This window comes from Lepus europaeus, chromosome 14 (genome assembly GCF_033115175.1).
Source record: "Lepus europaeus isolate LE1 chromosome 14, mLepTim1.pri, whole genome shotgun sequence".
NCBI lineage: Eukaryota > Metazoa > Chordata > Mammalia > Lagomorpha > Leporidae > Lepus > Lepus europaeus.
The window spans coordinates 19,084,576-19,099,150 of record NC_084840.1 but is presented as its reverse complement, the minus strand read 5'-3'; the positions used below and the strand labels follow the sequence as shown (position 1 = coordinate 19,099,150).

The 14,575-nt window shown below is 58.5% G+C and overlaps 1 protein-coding gene across 3 annotated transcripts in view; it reads right to left on the bottom strand.

Moving 5' to 3' along the window:
• Positions 1-435: 435 nt before the first annotated feature.
• Positions 436-14,575, bottom strand: part of ATP2B4 (ATPase plasma membrane Ca2+ transporting 4) — an 88,544-nt gene continuing 74,404 nt past the window's right edge. For 2 of the 3 annotated variants that reach the window (XM_062211628.1, XM_062211629.1), the window contains exons 17-21: positions 14,296-14,509; positions 13,573-13,784; positions 12,604-12,711; positions 11,083-11,259; positions 436-3,175 (exon numbers count right to left, since the gene is read on the bottom strand). In XM_062211628.1, the coding sequence (XP_062067612.1) occupies positions 2,861-3,175; positions 11,083-11,259; positions 12,604-12,711; positions 13,573-13,784; positions 14,296-14,509 (1,026 nt within the window). In that variant the 3' untranslated portion in view covers positions 436-2,860. Of the gene's footprint in view, positions 3,176-7,978; positions 8,087-11,082; positions 11,260-12,603; positions 12,712-13,572; positions 13,785-14,295; positions 14,510-14,575 lie in introns of all 3 variants that reach the window. The other variant, XM_062211630.1, reaches the window with a different exon arrangement.

Genomic DNA, 14,575 nt, shown 5'->3' with positions numbered 1-14,575 from the left:
CCAGGGGAACAGGAAGTGAGAGAGCCATAGAAAGCAGCGGACCCCAGACCGGAGCATCCTAGGGACCAGGAGGTGGTGCTGGCCTGGGGAGCACTTTGCCTGCCATTCTCTGAGAAACACAAATCAGGCAGAAGGTCCTGGCTCTAACAGCCGGCTGCCAGGAGCCTGTGGCCTGGCTCCTCCCCGGCCAGCCTGGGTTCCCTAAGCTCACCGGGAGAGGATGCTAGGATGGCATTTTCTCCCCCTCCCCGTCAGACCTTTTGCAAACCCAAAGCACCATTTTGGGGAGAAGCATTAGGAACTTGTGCCGTATCTGCTCACTGCCAATTGGATTGCTGAAACTCAATAGAAAAAACTTACATCAAAAACAACATATGCACATAAACACTGAAACTTACTCAATTCCTTATCAACAAAATTTATATTAAAAAAAGTCTAGAACCCGACAGATTCCCCCCCCCCCCCCAAGTACAAGGATGGCTGTTTGGCGAAAGGAAGCACAGTGCGCTGGTTCTGAAACCAACGGCGGAGACACGAGGTCACCCCTTGTGTCAAGGTGCGCACTTCCTTCCACCAGGTTCTGTGACGGCACTGCATTGTGAATCCTTTAGATACAAGACATATGGCTGACTCAAAAATATCAGTTTCTAATCTAAAGAAGACTATATGGTTTTTTGCATAATATTTCTGTATTTTCTCTCCTATGGAAACTAGCACACTCACATACACACACACACAGAGAAACCATTGACTTTAAAAACCTAGACATGAGCTCTCCTGGGTCCCTGTCTCAGGAGCAGACATGGTCGGGGAGGAGCCTCCGAGCTTCTTATTGGCTTGCTTTTTAGAATGATCTGAGGTAATAAAAGACTTGACAGAATTAAATCTTCCGATGTACTTAATAAATATTTATGTGAACACCTTACACCTTGGGTGAGCTGTTTATTATCCCCCTGTGGGTACTGAAGACAGAAAAACCGCTGAAGCATGGAACCTGCACAAAACCAAAGCCAAGTTGCTTTTTCTCTTCCCTGCTAGGATGGATCTGCAGCAGTGCGGGGTGCAGTGGGCATGGCTTCTTTGCTGGCCCCACCTTCGACAGATAGCGCAGGAGAGTGGGGAGAGGGAGCAGGGCTCTGGGAAAGGCTGGAGCAGGCAGGCTCAGGTCACCTTCCTCCCCCAAGCGGGATTCACACGCGCCTCGAGCCCCCTCTACTTTCTTCCCATCGCTCTTGGAGGAGGGGAGTGGGCTTCATTTATTACAGGGGACAGGAATGAAGTCGGGGGGCCCCCTCCCATGTGCCCCCACCTGCCCCAGGGAGGAACACTTGAGACACCCCCTCGCGAAGCCCCCAGCTCCTGAGGGGCAGGTGGGGAGGGCAGCACTCGGGGAGAAAAGGCACCGGGCTCTCCCCCGTGGCAGCCCAGCCGGACACACTGCTGGCAGGGGGCTCGTGCGGGGTGGGGTGGGGAGGGAGGGGTGCAGGAGGAAGGCAAGGGCAAGAAGGGGGCGCTGTGGGGTGGGCCTTTTGCCCCCCGTGAGCCGGTAAATGCTGCAGGCTCCCCCACTCTGGATACACATCTTTCAAGGTAAGAATTTTTGAGAAGGGCTGGGATTGTCTCAGAGACCGGAGGGACAAGAGGCAGACCAGAGAGCCAAAGGGGATGCGCGGGCCGGCCCCCAGGCCCCGGAAGTGCGGGGCTTCTGGCCCCTGTGGGCAGGTGCTCTGGGGTCCTGCTGCAAGGGCCCGGGGGCTCCCTCAAGGCTTCTGGATGCTCACTCGCCCAACCCTTGGCTGATGGCTTTGAAAGCAGCAGCTGCCCCCGAGGAGGAGCGCCCGGGCGTCTGCTCCGAAGGCCCGCCAGCTCCTGGTTCTCGAAATCCAAGTCCAGCCAGGGGGCAGGGCACCCCCAACTCACCCTTCTGCCATCCCTTGAGGACGAGGCGAGGACTCAGGCCCACAGTGAACTCTCCCGGATGTATGCAGGTGTCCCAGCTGAGGCTGCGCTCTCCCTGCACCGGAGCCTCCCCCGCCCGGCCAGATGGCAGTTTAGAAGCAGAAGGTAGCCTGGCAACAGCAGGTGACCTCGTCAGCCCCTAGCTGCTCCCACAGGACCCTTCCTCAAGGAAGCCTCCCTGCCTGTGCAGCTACACCGAGGTTTCTACGGGGCCAGGAGGGAGAACGGTGCAGCTCCACGCGATGCACCCACGTCCTCTCTAGTCTCTCAACGGACACAGCGCTAAAAACAGAAACAAGCCGGGGGGAGGGAGACGATGCCAGGCAGGTGGGGCTGGAAGGGCAGGAGGAGCCAGAGGCCCTCAGGTGAAGCGTTTAAAATGGGACAAGTTGTTGTGAGCTCGCTCACTCAGCCGGCTGGCTCCACATCTCTCCGCATTTCATCTGGGGCTGTCTGTCTGTCTGAACTCTCAGCGTGGCTGATCAACGGCCCAGACCCGTGGGGCAGCGTCCCGAAGTCAGGAGAAGGTCACGCAGCTGTGAACACTGGGGTGGGGGCGTCGGGGGCGGGGCTCGGGTTGGGGTGACGCCCAGAGGATTGTCATCATTTCACCACGGACATCGGACGCTGGGACAATGGACGCCCGGAGGAGGAGACTCTGCCAGTACCTGCCCGGGGTTTGACTGGATCCTGCTACAAACCCCAGCTCAAGTTTTGGCTGCCATCCTGGTAGGTCTCTTGTTTATGCGTCTTCTTTGTGCTCAGGTGGGGGGGTGTGGGGGGGTTCAAACACACTTGGGAGCAGCTGATGTGACAGTGGCAAGTCGCATCGTCGCCTTATGGGTAGGGCAGATGAGAAGGGGCGCAGGGGAAGCAGGGGTGGGGGTCCTAGAACGAGCGTTCACACGGAGGTCTCCAGGCTGTGCAGAGGGCTGTCGGAGCAGGACGCGGCGGCTCGCGACGGCTTGCAGTCCACCGCGTTGTTGTTTCTGTTGGCGTAGGGCGCGGCCTCGCCGTCCGGCGGGAACACCTTGGACCCAGAGTCAAGGGCCTCGTGCAGACTGTCGTCCTCCTGCTCATCTAGGAAGGGTGTTCGCGGCGACTCCTCATCTATGGCGAATTCAGGGTGGGTCATGAAGTTGTGGATGGAGTTCTGGTTCCTGGGCTTCTGAATGCTCTCGTGGAGGGAGCTATGGAATGCTTTGACCACCTTGATCTACACCGGGGGAAGGAGGAGGAGGACGAGAAAACAGCACGGTGAGAATCAGTCAGCAGGAAGGCGACCGGCGAGGAGAGGAACGAAGCCCAGACACAAACAACCGCTTGACAACCAAAAACCAAGAGACCATGGGGCATGAGAAACATCGCACGGCTCAAATGTCAAGCAGGGGGCGGGGCGGGGCAGGGGTGAGTGATGGCAGACAACTGTGACGCATCAAAAGCTGAATTAAAAAAAAAAAAAAAAAAGTAGGAAACCCAAAGCAAAGTCAGCATTCCCAAACAATCCATTCTTAAAATGAAACAGAAAACAAATGAGTCATTAGTTCTTTCGGATGGAGGGCAAAGACGCTGGAACTGGGTGCAAGTTAACAGCCAAACGTTAAAAAAAAAAAAAAAAGATTCACACGTGTGGACTTCTGTGTCGAGGCCAAACATTTCGTGAATGCGGGATAGGAAAAAATGACACATTGAAGCTTACTTATTTGTTTAACCCCCCTCCAAGGGCCAAGAGGAAACCGATCTGCACATTGAGTGACAAGTGACCGTAAACGCTACACAGCCAGGCAGACAAACCAGTCTTCACTTGTGTGGGCAGCATGCAGGCAACGAGAACCTTCCAACCGAGTGAGCTGCCCTCGCGGTCAGAAGACATGCACGGGTTCACAGCCCGAAACCTCCGCTGGGCCCCCTTCCCTGAGAGAAAACGGAACTCGACTCCTTCACTCCTCCCCTGGATGAGGCTAAAACACAGGTGTCAAAGGATGCTCTCCTCCTGCCTACGAGGGGAGGCCTGGCTCCCACAACCCAAATCCATGTCCCCGTCTCTGCGCCCAACGAAGCCCCTGCCTCCAGCTGTTTGCAAACTGTGCAGAGGAACACGGTTCCTAGTGGAGAAGGGAAAGGGAGAGATGGGGCGGGGAACCCAGTCCAGGAAGCTGTGCTGCACGCTGAGTTGGCCTTTGACAGGGCGCCTCCCAGAGGGCGGGCAAGGGGACTGCACCGGCCCGTGTCAGCCTTTGTCCTCCTGCACGGACAGGAGGGGACTCGGTCACTCCAGGGTCCAGAGGGAGCTGACATGGACAGATGTCCGGGAACAGGATCTGCTCCTTGGGCAGCTCTGCTGTCCTCACCTGTAGCTCGCTCTCCCTCCCTCTCTCTGAGCCTGGGCTGGAAGAATCAGGGGAGGGGGAGTGGACTGGATGCCAGAGAACCTGGAGGGGCGTGGTCTCAGGGCAGCTTTAGCTGTGGGGAGGTGGCTGATCCTGGTCTCCTCCGCAGGGGAAGCTGCTGAGGCTGGGCGGGGCGGGGAGAAGTGCCGGATACTGGGGTAGGGCATCTGCTCAGGCAGAGTGCACTCATGGAGAAGACCTAAGAATGTGGAGGAGCCAGCAGAGCAGAGTCGGGGGCCGGCGCTGTGGCGGGTAGCGGGCTAAGCTGCCACCTGCAGTGCTGGCATCCCGTATGGGCACTGGTTCAAGTCCCAGGCTGCTCCACTTCTGATCCCGCTTCCTGCTAATGCGCCTGGGGAAGCAGGAGATGGACCAAGTGCTCCACCCTCGTGGGAGACCTGGAAGAAGCTCCTGGTTTCAGCCTGGCCCAGCTCTGGCTGTTGTGGCCATTTTGGGAGCAAACCAGCAGATGGAAGACCTTTTTCTCTGTTTCTCCCTCTTTAACTCTACCTTTCAAATAAAGAAAATGAATCTTTTAAAAAGAAAGCCAAATAAATTAGCTGAATCTCCTGTCCTAGGGCTTTCTGCCACTGTGTAGAACCTTCCAGAACACTAGGCAAAGAAGGCTCACCGTCAGTATGGTTGGTCCCTCTCCCTGGAGAAACTGCGCGTCCACTGGCTAAGTTTCCTGCTCTTCCTTGTCCCACCACAGCCTGCGGCCCCACTCAGCAGGGACGTGGCAAGGACTTCTTGCCACTCAGTGGGATCAAGCAGCTTAACACCTCAGCTAGGAAGAATCAAGGAACCAGGCCACACGCGCCCCTGACTGCACAGGACTGAGGACCCACGTTTCCGTCCTCCCAGGATTCCTGCCGTGCGCCTGAGGGTGAACTGTACCTGCACGATGCCTCTGCTCCCGATCCCGGTGAACAACTCCCGCTTCCCACGGCTCCACATCAAATCTCAGAGCGAGGCAACTGGGATCAGGTGAGCCCAAACCAACGCCTTCTCTCTTGGCCCCAGGGGCTACACGGGCCGATGGACAGGCCCCAGCACTCCCACCTGCTGCAAAAGTGCTCACGTATCCCGCCCTGCTCATCTGCTTTTGGGATCTCAGAACCTCTAGGGGGAGTACTACAGGACGGCGTGCACCCTCAGCATCAGTGACGTCAGATTTCCTACTTCTGTTTTAGACGCAGGTGAGAACTTCCTAGAGACAAGTCCATGGGAAATCCACTACGGAAAACAGACTTTTAAACAAACTGAAGTTGGAATGAGGGTCTGGAGTCCTGCTTGCTGGCTTTTCCTCTCACCTGCTGGGTGGCCAAGCATTGTTATAGGAGATAAAAAGTGATCTGGGGATGAACAGATGGAAAAAATAGGGGAGACTTTTGGGGGAACAAGGAAGAGCCATCCAGCCTGGACTGCAGACCTTCGGGAATCTAAAGGGACACCGGCCACCTGTAAGGGAAGCTGAGAGTCAGAGAGCTAGGGCCACCACCTGGCCTGGTGGCAGGAGAGAAGGGGACGCGGCAGAGCGCGTGCGGGCCCAGGGAACCGCGTTACATCACCGCCCCAGGCCCGGCACCCTCCCTGCAGCGTGGTGTGTGGTGCGGGATCAGCAGTGGAGGCAGGACAGGGCTAACGCGGCAGGTGGGCGTCGTGCAAGCTCTGAGCCCTGCCCACTCAGCCAACCCCCCGCCCTCCCTGCTCATTCGGGAAGGGGGCTCCTTGAGGACAACTCCTGCTCCTGTCCCAGGAGCCCGAGCAGTGCCCAGGGCCACTCTGGGGTCAGACGGAGACGCCCTTTCTCCAGCTGGAGTGCGGCCATTTTCTGCTCCCTTTCCAGAAAGCAGGGGAAGAAAGGCCCGGGCTCTCCCTGGAGAGGGAGGCCCTGGACAGCCGTCCAGGGAGGGTGGGACAGATATTTGAACCAGTTCAAGATCCAGAATGGGAAAATGCCTGACCCTGACTTCCCGGACTTCCCTGGAGGAAGGCACAGCTGGAGGAAGACCGGGGCGGCCTGCCTATGCTCCGAGCTTCTACTGGAGCCAGCACGCGGGCTCTCTCCCCCTTAGTCTCCTGACACTCACCCTTCCCGCCAGAGAGGCAAAGAACAGACGCCAGTTAGCAGGGAGAGCAAATGCGGGAGAGGAGGGATTAAGACAGGAACGTGGGAGGCCCGAGGGAGAGGCTCTTGGATACTCGCGGGCTGATACTTCTCTTGTTCTTTCTTGCCTGCCTTTGAGCCTGTGGACGCAGCACCCCCGCAAGTCTGACACCAGAACACTTATGGTTGGCTCAAAAATCAAAACGAATCCAACTCTGGTCAACCTGCCCGGTTCACAATCCGGCACGCCATGGACAACGCAAAGGCTCTTCCTGTGGCTCTGTGCCAGGGTTGGGCACGGGGCTGGGCGGGGTGGCCGAAGGCGCGGACTCGACTCAACACGCAGCTCTGGGAAGCCCCATGAGGCACTTACTACCTCCTTCACGGCCCTGTCGGGGAAGAGCTGGCTGCTTTCCCATGTTCCCCTCTGGGACAAGGCCCAGTGACCGGGAAGAGGAAGGCACAGCACCAGCCAGGATCTGACAATCTACCACTGGGACCACCTGCTCTGAGCCTGAGAGCGCATGGCATTGCAATGGCCAGGCTGGCTGGCAGAGCGGCTCCTAGACTGCACGTGCAAACGAGACAGGAAGGGCTGGCTACCGGTGAAGTAATCGAACCAGAGGAGAGGAGGAGCAAAAGAGGGTTGCTCTTCAGAAACCCCTAAAAAAAAAAATAGCTTAGTTGATGACGTAAAACACGTTGTTTTGATCCTTCCACGTGTTTCACCTGCCCAGAAGTGAGTCAGTAGATTCTTAAGGCAAGAGCTTGCTTTATTTATGGGCCCTGCAAGTAAAAGGACCAGGACCCTCCACCCTGAGCTACCTGCCCCGCTACGGCTGTCGGGCTGCTGCTGCTGGCCGCCAGGGGCGTGCCAGCAGGAGGGCTGTCTGAGCCAGCCCAGTACTGGCTGGGCTACGGCAGGTGCAGCGGTCAAAACCCACAGGCGTGGCGGCTCTCTGTGTGCCTCTCCTCAAGCGACCCCCACGTCACCCTCAAGTGAAGAGACTCCCTGGGTGTCCACTCAGCCTCACCTTGTGTCTGAGCTTAGGAGGGAGAGTTTAGACTCAAAAGGAGTAGAGGAGCAGCGACACAGCCAAACAAAGCAAGAGACAAAAAACAAAAAACCCCGAAAACAACAAAAAAGAGGCAAAGCAAAACGAAAACACAAGGAAAGGAAGAAACAAGTGATGCAGAGGCACAGGCGGAAACAGGATTCTGGTCTTTAAAATGCTTAAGGTTTAATAGCTTTTCAACATGGAAAAATAATAATCAAAGGGCACACAGCCTGGTTTTAGAGTGGGACTTTTGTCTTTTCTTCCCTTGGGTCAAAGGTCAAAGGGAAAAACCAAAAGGAAAAGCTAACCACGGTGGGTTAGGGCGGAGGCCGCGTGCTCTCTTGTGGTCATCTTAGCAAATCATGCATCGTAAGAGACTCTCACTCACTGCCCACAGTAGGAGATGACGCGGCAGCAGCAACGGAAGTGGTGGGGGAGGTTCTGACTGGCACAACCGATACATAGGACGAGCTAGGACCCAGTTTTACGTCAAGGTGCTGCCCCATGGTCTGGCGCCTTAGGACTCCCTTAATAGAGGCTCCCGTCTGGAATGTGTTAATTACTTCGATCTGCAAAGAATCAGAGAGTGAGACAGCTTTGCTCCACAGTCAGAGAGAGGGCAGGAGAGCGAGGGCGGGCGGTGGGGGGCTCAGGGAGGGCACAGGAGATAGAGAGGAGGGAGAGAGAGAGAGGAGAGAGTCGCTCACACACAGCCGTGGGGAGGGGAGGGGAGGTGTTCATTGCATATCGCACTTCAGTTAAGAACAGTTTACCATGGAGCCACATCCCCGCTCAGGACTCAGAGCCCGGCTGTGCCGGGCATCTGAGTTGTGCAGGTGTCCTTGCGTCTTCAGAGTTCGAAGCGGGCTGCCCCGACTCCGGCCCCCCTTGAGCTAGGCAGGGCCTGGAGCCTGCGCATCGTCCTGACCCCGACTGTGAAACAGAAGGCGCTCGGGCACCTGCACCAAGTCAGCCGGCAGCCTCTGTTTGCAGGTTCCCCAGGGAAATAACTCACGTGTTTCAGGAAAAAACCCAGGGGGTGTGGCAGACCGTACAGAGGCGGCCGAAGAGGAAAGGCGCCCGAACCCCGAGACTCCTGGGATTACAGAGTCTCCTGGGAGCCCCTTTCCCCAGGCTGAGGGGGACAGGGCCCGTGCGCCCGTGGCCAGGGAACGCACTGGAGTTCCTGAGCGTCCAGCAGTTAGCCCGGGGTGTGGGGAGGAGCAGCTGCTGGTGGCGGTGGCAGCCGAGGCTCCAGGCCTGTGCCAACCAACGTCTCCTCACGGGCAGGGCAGTGAATGCCATTCGCTTCCCAACAATGGCCTTGATCAGCCGTTGTCACCCCTGAACCCAAGGGAACAAGGCACAAACCAGAGGGAAGTCCCTGCTCTGTCGTGCACCTGCAGGAATCGTGCCCGGCGCGTCCATACACCTAACACCCAGGGTCATCTACCGGGGCCACGGGAGAGGTGCTGCCTCTCTCGCCCGCCACACCTCCCCAGGAGTGGAGGCCGGAAAATGGGCACCTTGTGACCAAAGGGTTGTTCTCGTGGCGGGGGGTGGGGTGGGGGGTGTGTGTGTGGCCTTCAAAAAGCTCATGGAAAATGCAAATGATGAAAAAACCATGATTCATGGATAACAAGATTTTTTGCACCAAAATAAACGTTACCTTTTAATTCCACTTTCTACAAACTTTTTGAAGTACCTTTGCATTTATGAAGCTTCCTGAGAAGCTGTGAAATGTTCTGGGTTGGTTTCTGGATTCGGATTCCAGGGAACTGCGGGAGGGCAGGTCTGGCACAGGGGAGGTTCCAGTTCCATGGAAGGGGGGGTGCTGCAGACACCCCTAACTCAGTACTCATTCGGGCAGCTGAGTCCCAACCTCGACAGTGAAACTGGACACCAGCTCACCTTCCCAAGACTCTAGCCCTTAAGTTTCTCAAAACTTCTGCTTTCTAGAGCTTTTAGCGTTCAGGGAGAATAATCTAGAACCAGGACTGGATAACAGCTTGGCAACACCTCCAGTCGCCAGGGGTTGTGAGGACCATGACAGTGAGAAGCAACTGGCTGGCAGGGATCCTGTTAGCACCCTCCTGGGGCCGAGGGTTTGAAGCCACGAGGGGACACACAGCTGCTCACAGGGGCAGGTACCCGAGGGAGTGGCATGGCTTTGGTCACTGTAGCATCCCTAGCCGGTTGTTTTTGTGGCCCAGACTGCCTGGTGCTCCAACAGAGAAAGGTCGTAGGCCAAAGCTAGGCAGCCAGAGCCACCAAACAGAGAGGTGCACGGTCAAGGGGACGGAGGCTGGCAGTGGAAGGAGAGGAGGACCCAGGGGCCTCAGCCCCCCGGGAGAGGAAACGGGCAAGGAGGGGGCAAGGAGGGAGCGAGGAGGCACTGCAGTGAGGGGCTCCTGGTTAGGAAAAAAACCACGCAATGGAAGAGGAGGTGGGTGTTCCTGAAGGGAAGAAAAGCAAAGAAAGGTTATTTGGGAAAAGAGCAGACCCCCGGGAAAGCACAGGGGCAGAGATGGGAGCCGAGGGCACCAGGTTCTAGGGGCACTCGACGGACTCGGCAGCTGGCGGCTGGGGTGGGCGCCGTGCACACCCCCAGGGGCCTGTGCGGGTCCCGCTGGGGTGCCCCTCTCTGGGAGGAGGCACTCAAGTGCGGGGAGAGCAGCCGCAGGGCTCCCCTGCCCGGCCCTTGTCCACTTCCCCGACCGCCGTCTTGCCCGTGGGAGGCCCCGTCCTGCTGGGTGTGCGACTGGACGTTCGCGTCTGCTGGGAGGCGGGCCGCACCGGAGACCTCTCTGAGCCAATTGCAAGGCCAGTTTTGAGGCGGAGCATGATTTTTGGGATCAGCGGAGGGAGACAGGCCCGAGACGGGAACCTCGGGATTGGCACAATAAGGTGTGTGGGGTGACGGCGGCGAGAGGCGGAACGGACCAGCCCGTTCCAGAAGGGAGCCTCGGCTGCTGCGTGGAAGGTGGTGGGAAAGAAGCCACTCTGAGGTGACAGGTAGGGACTTGGGAGCAGCAGCAGGAACCGCTTCCTAATCCCACCTCAGAAAGGGCAAAAGGGAAGAGGTTTGAAGAAAAGACAGCTTCTTCCTTTTCGAGAAGCAAGCCGGAATCCTGCAAGAGACGCTCGGGCGTGGGGACACTGCTGTCACAGGGCGGGGGGTCTGAGTGGGAGGGCAGGGCATGAGTTGGTTTTCCCGAGCTCCCTCCGGAGAACGGCAATTCCCGTAACGGCAGCGCGGGGGCACCGCACGGCCTGCGGGGGATCTGGTCCAGTGCTTGCAGGAAGCTTGCCCATCCCACAGAGGGCGGCAGAGAGCACTCGAGCGCCAGCCCGCAGCTTGCAGGCTTGGCAGACAAGGTCCCTCGGCCCAGGCCCCGGGACTCCCTGCCTCCCACGGCTGCCCATGCAGAAACCACTGTCTCCGTCCTGGAGCTCGGGAGCTGGGGCTGCCATGGCACGGGGAGAGACACCGGCCGCCCGCCACCCTCTCCCAGCATGGGGTGGTGTCCTCCCCCGGGGCGAGCAGAGACCACGAGCAGAGTACCTGGGTCTGGATCCGGTTCAGGCCCCGGAACCAGAGGATCTGGCCTCGGCGCAGCTCCATCTCGGCGTGGTCGATCTCATCCAGCCCCTCGGCGTCCTTGCTGATCTCCTCCTTGGTGGTGCCGTGCCCGGCCTCCTTCAGGAACTTCAGGGATTGCGTGGGTATCGCAGAGATGATCTGAGGACGAGAAGAGCCGTCACCTCGTGGGGGCCGGCCCGCGGGCAGTGGCGAGCCGGGGGAGAGAGGATGTGGGAGAAGCTGGGCACGTGGTTTGCGCACGGCCAAGGTGCAGGGAAGAGGCCTGGGTGAGAAGGACCTTCTTCTGGGGTCCTGTGTGGTTAACCTCGGGGAGGGGGTACTCCACGCTTCCTCGGCGTGCAGCGCCGAGCAGACTATGTGCAACTCAGAACAAGTCACTAGGTGAGCTGGGGGCGTGGGCAGGTGGGGCTGGCACCACGTGCTGAGAGGGGACAAACACTCGGGCTTCGTGTCGCGATGCTGGAAGGGGCTGTGGGCTTCCGAAGGAAAGCTGCTGCGTGGCATCAAGGCCTGGGGGTGGCCCCATGGGGGACCGGCAGCAGGGGAGCGACACAGGGGCCGGCAGCAGAGCAGCCTGGGGCCCGGGCTGCTGCTGTGTTCCAATAAACACACAGTAAGAACTCTTCGACTCCTAAGACCCTCGATTAGAAACAAAAATGACTGGCTCCGGTGTTATGGAACAGGGGGTAAAAGCCACCGCCTGCCACACCAGTATCCCACATGGACACAGGTTCCTGTCTCGGTAGTTCCACTTCTGACCCAGCTTTCCTGCTAATGGCCTGGGAAAAACAGAGGAAGATGAGATGGCCCAGGTGTTGGGCCCCTGACACCTACATGGGAGACATGGAAGAAGCTCCTGGCTCCGGGCTTCGGTCTGGCCCAGCCCTGGCCACTGTGGCTATCTGGGGGAGTGAACCAGTGGATGGAGGATCTCACTCCCTCTCTCTCTGTAACTCTTTCAAATAAATAAATCTTTCTTTTTTTTAAAATCATTTATTTGAAAGACAGAGAAAGAGAGATATCTCTTCTATCCACTAGTTCACTCCCCAAATGTGTGCAACTGATTGGGTAGGGCAGGGCTCAAGCCAGCAGCCTGGAACTGCGTCCAAGTCTCCCTCTTGGGTGGCAGGGGTCCAGGTACCTGGGCGGTCATCCGTGGCCTCCCAGGGCAAGCACTGGCCGGAAGCTGAGCCAGGCCTTGAAGCCGGGTGCTCTGATGTGGCAGGTGGGCTGCATCAAATGCCGGCACCAGACCCTTAGTTTTTCTAAAGCTGAATTCCATCACAAAGTCCCACGCCCACCTCAGCGAAGCTAAGGGATCTGCCTGTGCCCAAGCACGGGTAGAGAGGAGACCAGGAGTTTCCAACGTGCGGCCCCTGATGCTTTCAACCCGGAAGACTGACGGGTGCTCGTCCCGTCTCACACAGAGGAGAGGGGTCTGCAGGCCGTGCAAACGCGTGGGGACGGCACGCGGCTACTCACCTGGCCCCACAGGAGTTCTCCGATCCCAATGAAGAGACACCACAGCCACTGCGACAGGCTGAGCTTTGTGCAGCTGAAGGGCTTGCCCCCAAATTCCACAATGAGAACCTAGAACAGAGAGCGGGCGGCCCTCTAGACACGGCCGCAGACGCCACGGCTCCCCTGCCCTGGGCGGGAGTGCTGGTTGGCTTGCTGCGGGAGGAGAGGGAAGCCTGGAAGGGGAGTCGGGGAGAGGGGGAGGCAGGTAGAGTCTACAGAGCAGCTGGATGGGCAGGCAGGCACACTTGACTCCTGTAAGGTCAGAGCAGGGCCATGGGGGCGTCCTGGGGCTAAAGCCAGTGGGCCACCAGGAGAGGGCACAGCAATGGAGTGGGGGCAGCGAGGGAGGGGTCCTGCTGAGGCTGTGGCTGGACGGGGAGCTCCCAGTCCCTGGTACCCCCAGAGAGCAAGGAGCAAGGGGCCTGACCCTTTTATCTCAAGGATCCCCATCTCCCTGACTCCAGTTCCCAGGCTGGACTTACTGTGCCAACCACGTGCCCCTCCCATCACTTCTCTTTCTCCATGCCTTGCACAGCACTGTGCAGCAGAGCCCATGGGAACAAAGGGGCAGGGAGGGAGCCTACACCTTGCTTGCACGCATGCTATGTTGCCAGGAGGCACGGAGGTGGGTTGGAACAGCCTGACCATCCCCTGGTCACTTTGTGGAACGGACGTGTGCTTAGGAAGGTAACGAAAGGACAAGTCTTGTTTTATTTGCATGCAACACGCTGCCTTGCACTGGAGCACTGGGCACACTGGGCTCCCGTTCTAGAGCAAGGTGCAAGTGGAGGTAAAGTGGGAGCCCCAGGCGCTTGTCCTGTGGCTGCGGCCCCACCAGCTGCTCCCTTTCTCCCTGTCCCGAGTACTTAGGGAGTCCTGGCTCCCAGCCTGTGGCCCCCACCCCCCGCCCCACTCCCGATGGGCCCTCACCTGGCTGATGAACGTGCCCAGGACCACCGAGCAGAAGATGAGGTTGTGGTAGATGCCGGCGAACACGTTCCTCTCGCCGTGGATCTTGCGGGAGTTGATCTCGTTGAAGAGCTGCATCAGCACGAAGGTGTTGAAGACGATGGTGTAGTGCTGGCTGGGCGGCGAGTGGAGCGGGGCCTTCCTCCCACTGTCGATGTTGAAGAACTTCTCACCTATGGGGCGAGGGCAGGCTGAGTGAGAACACGCTGGCATGGCGACCCGGGGAGCTCAGGGCTCGTGTGCACCCCAGGTGGGCAGCAGCTGAGCCGTCCTGGTTCCTGCCTACTTTAACAGCCAGCCCTGCACTCAGCCTGCCTGCCTGGATCTTCTCGTTTGCTCCATTGTACCTATCTGGTAAAAATGCTCCATTGTACCTTCTGGTAAAAATGAAGCCTACCACAGTAGGGCTGACACATTTTTGCATTTTAGGGCCCCTACAGACTCATCCTACAGACTCATCGTATGACCTGAGCCACAATGTTCTCGCCAGGATGGAAAGGTATAAAAACCCACCTTTGTGAAATTCTTCAGTGCGCTGGGCGGCAGCAATGCAGGCAGCGCTCAGCAGGTGGCACCATCACTCCGGATCTGTGTCACCTTCCCCCACCCCCACCCCGGGCCATTCTCGGCCTCCATCTCCCTCCAGCACCCCCACCGCTGCCCCAGCCCCCGGCCCTGGCTCACCAGCAAAGACCAGGAAAAAGATGACGGTGAGCTGATAGACGGCGTGGCCCAGGATGTTCTTCATCATGGTCCGCGAGATCAGGGGCTTGTTTCGGCCGTAGGGGCGCCGCCTCAGCAGCGCGTCGGTGGGGGGCTCGGTGGCCAGGGCCAGCGAGGCGAAAGTGTCCATGATCAGGTTCACCCACAGCATCTGCACAGCTTTCAGGGGGGAGTCCTGGTGGGAGGAAGGCGCGGTCCCTTCAGCTTGCCCCAGGAGCGGCCCCTGCCCACTCAGGAGACC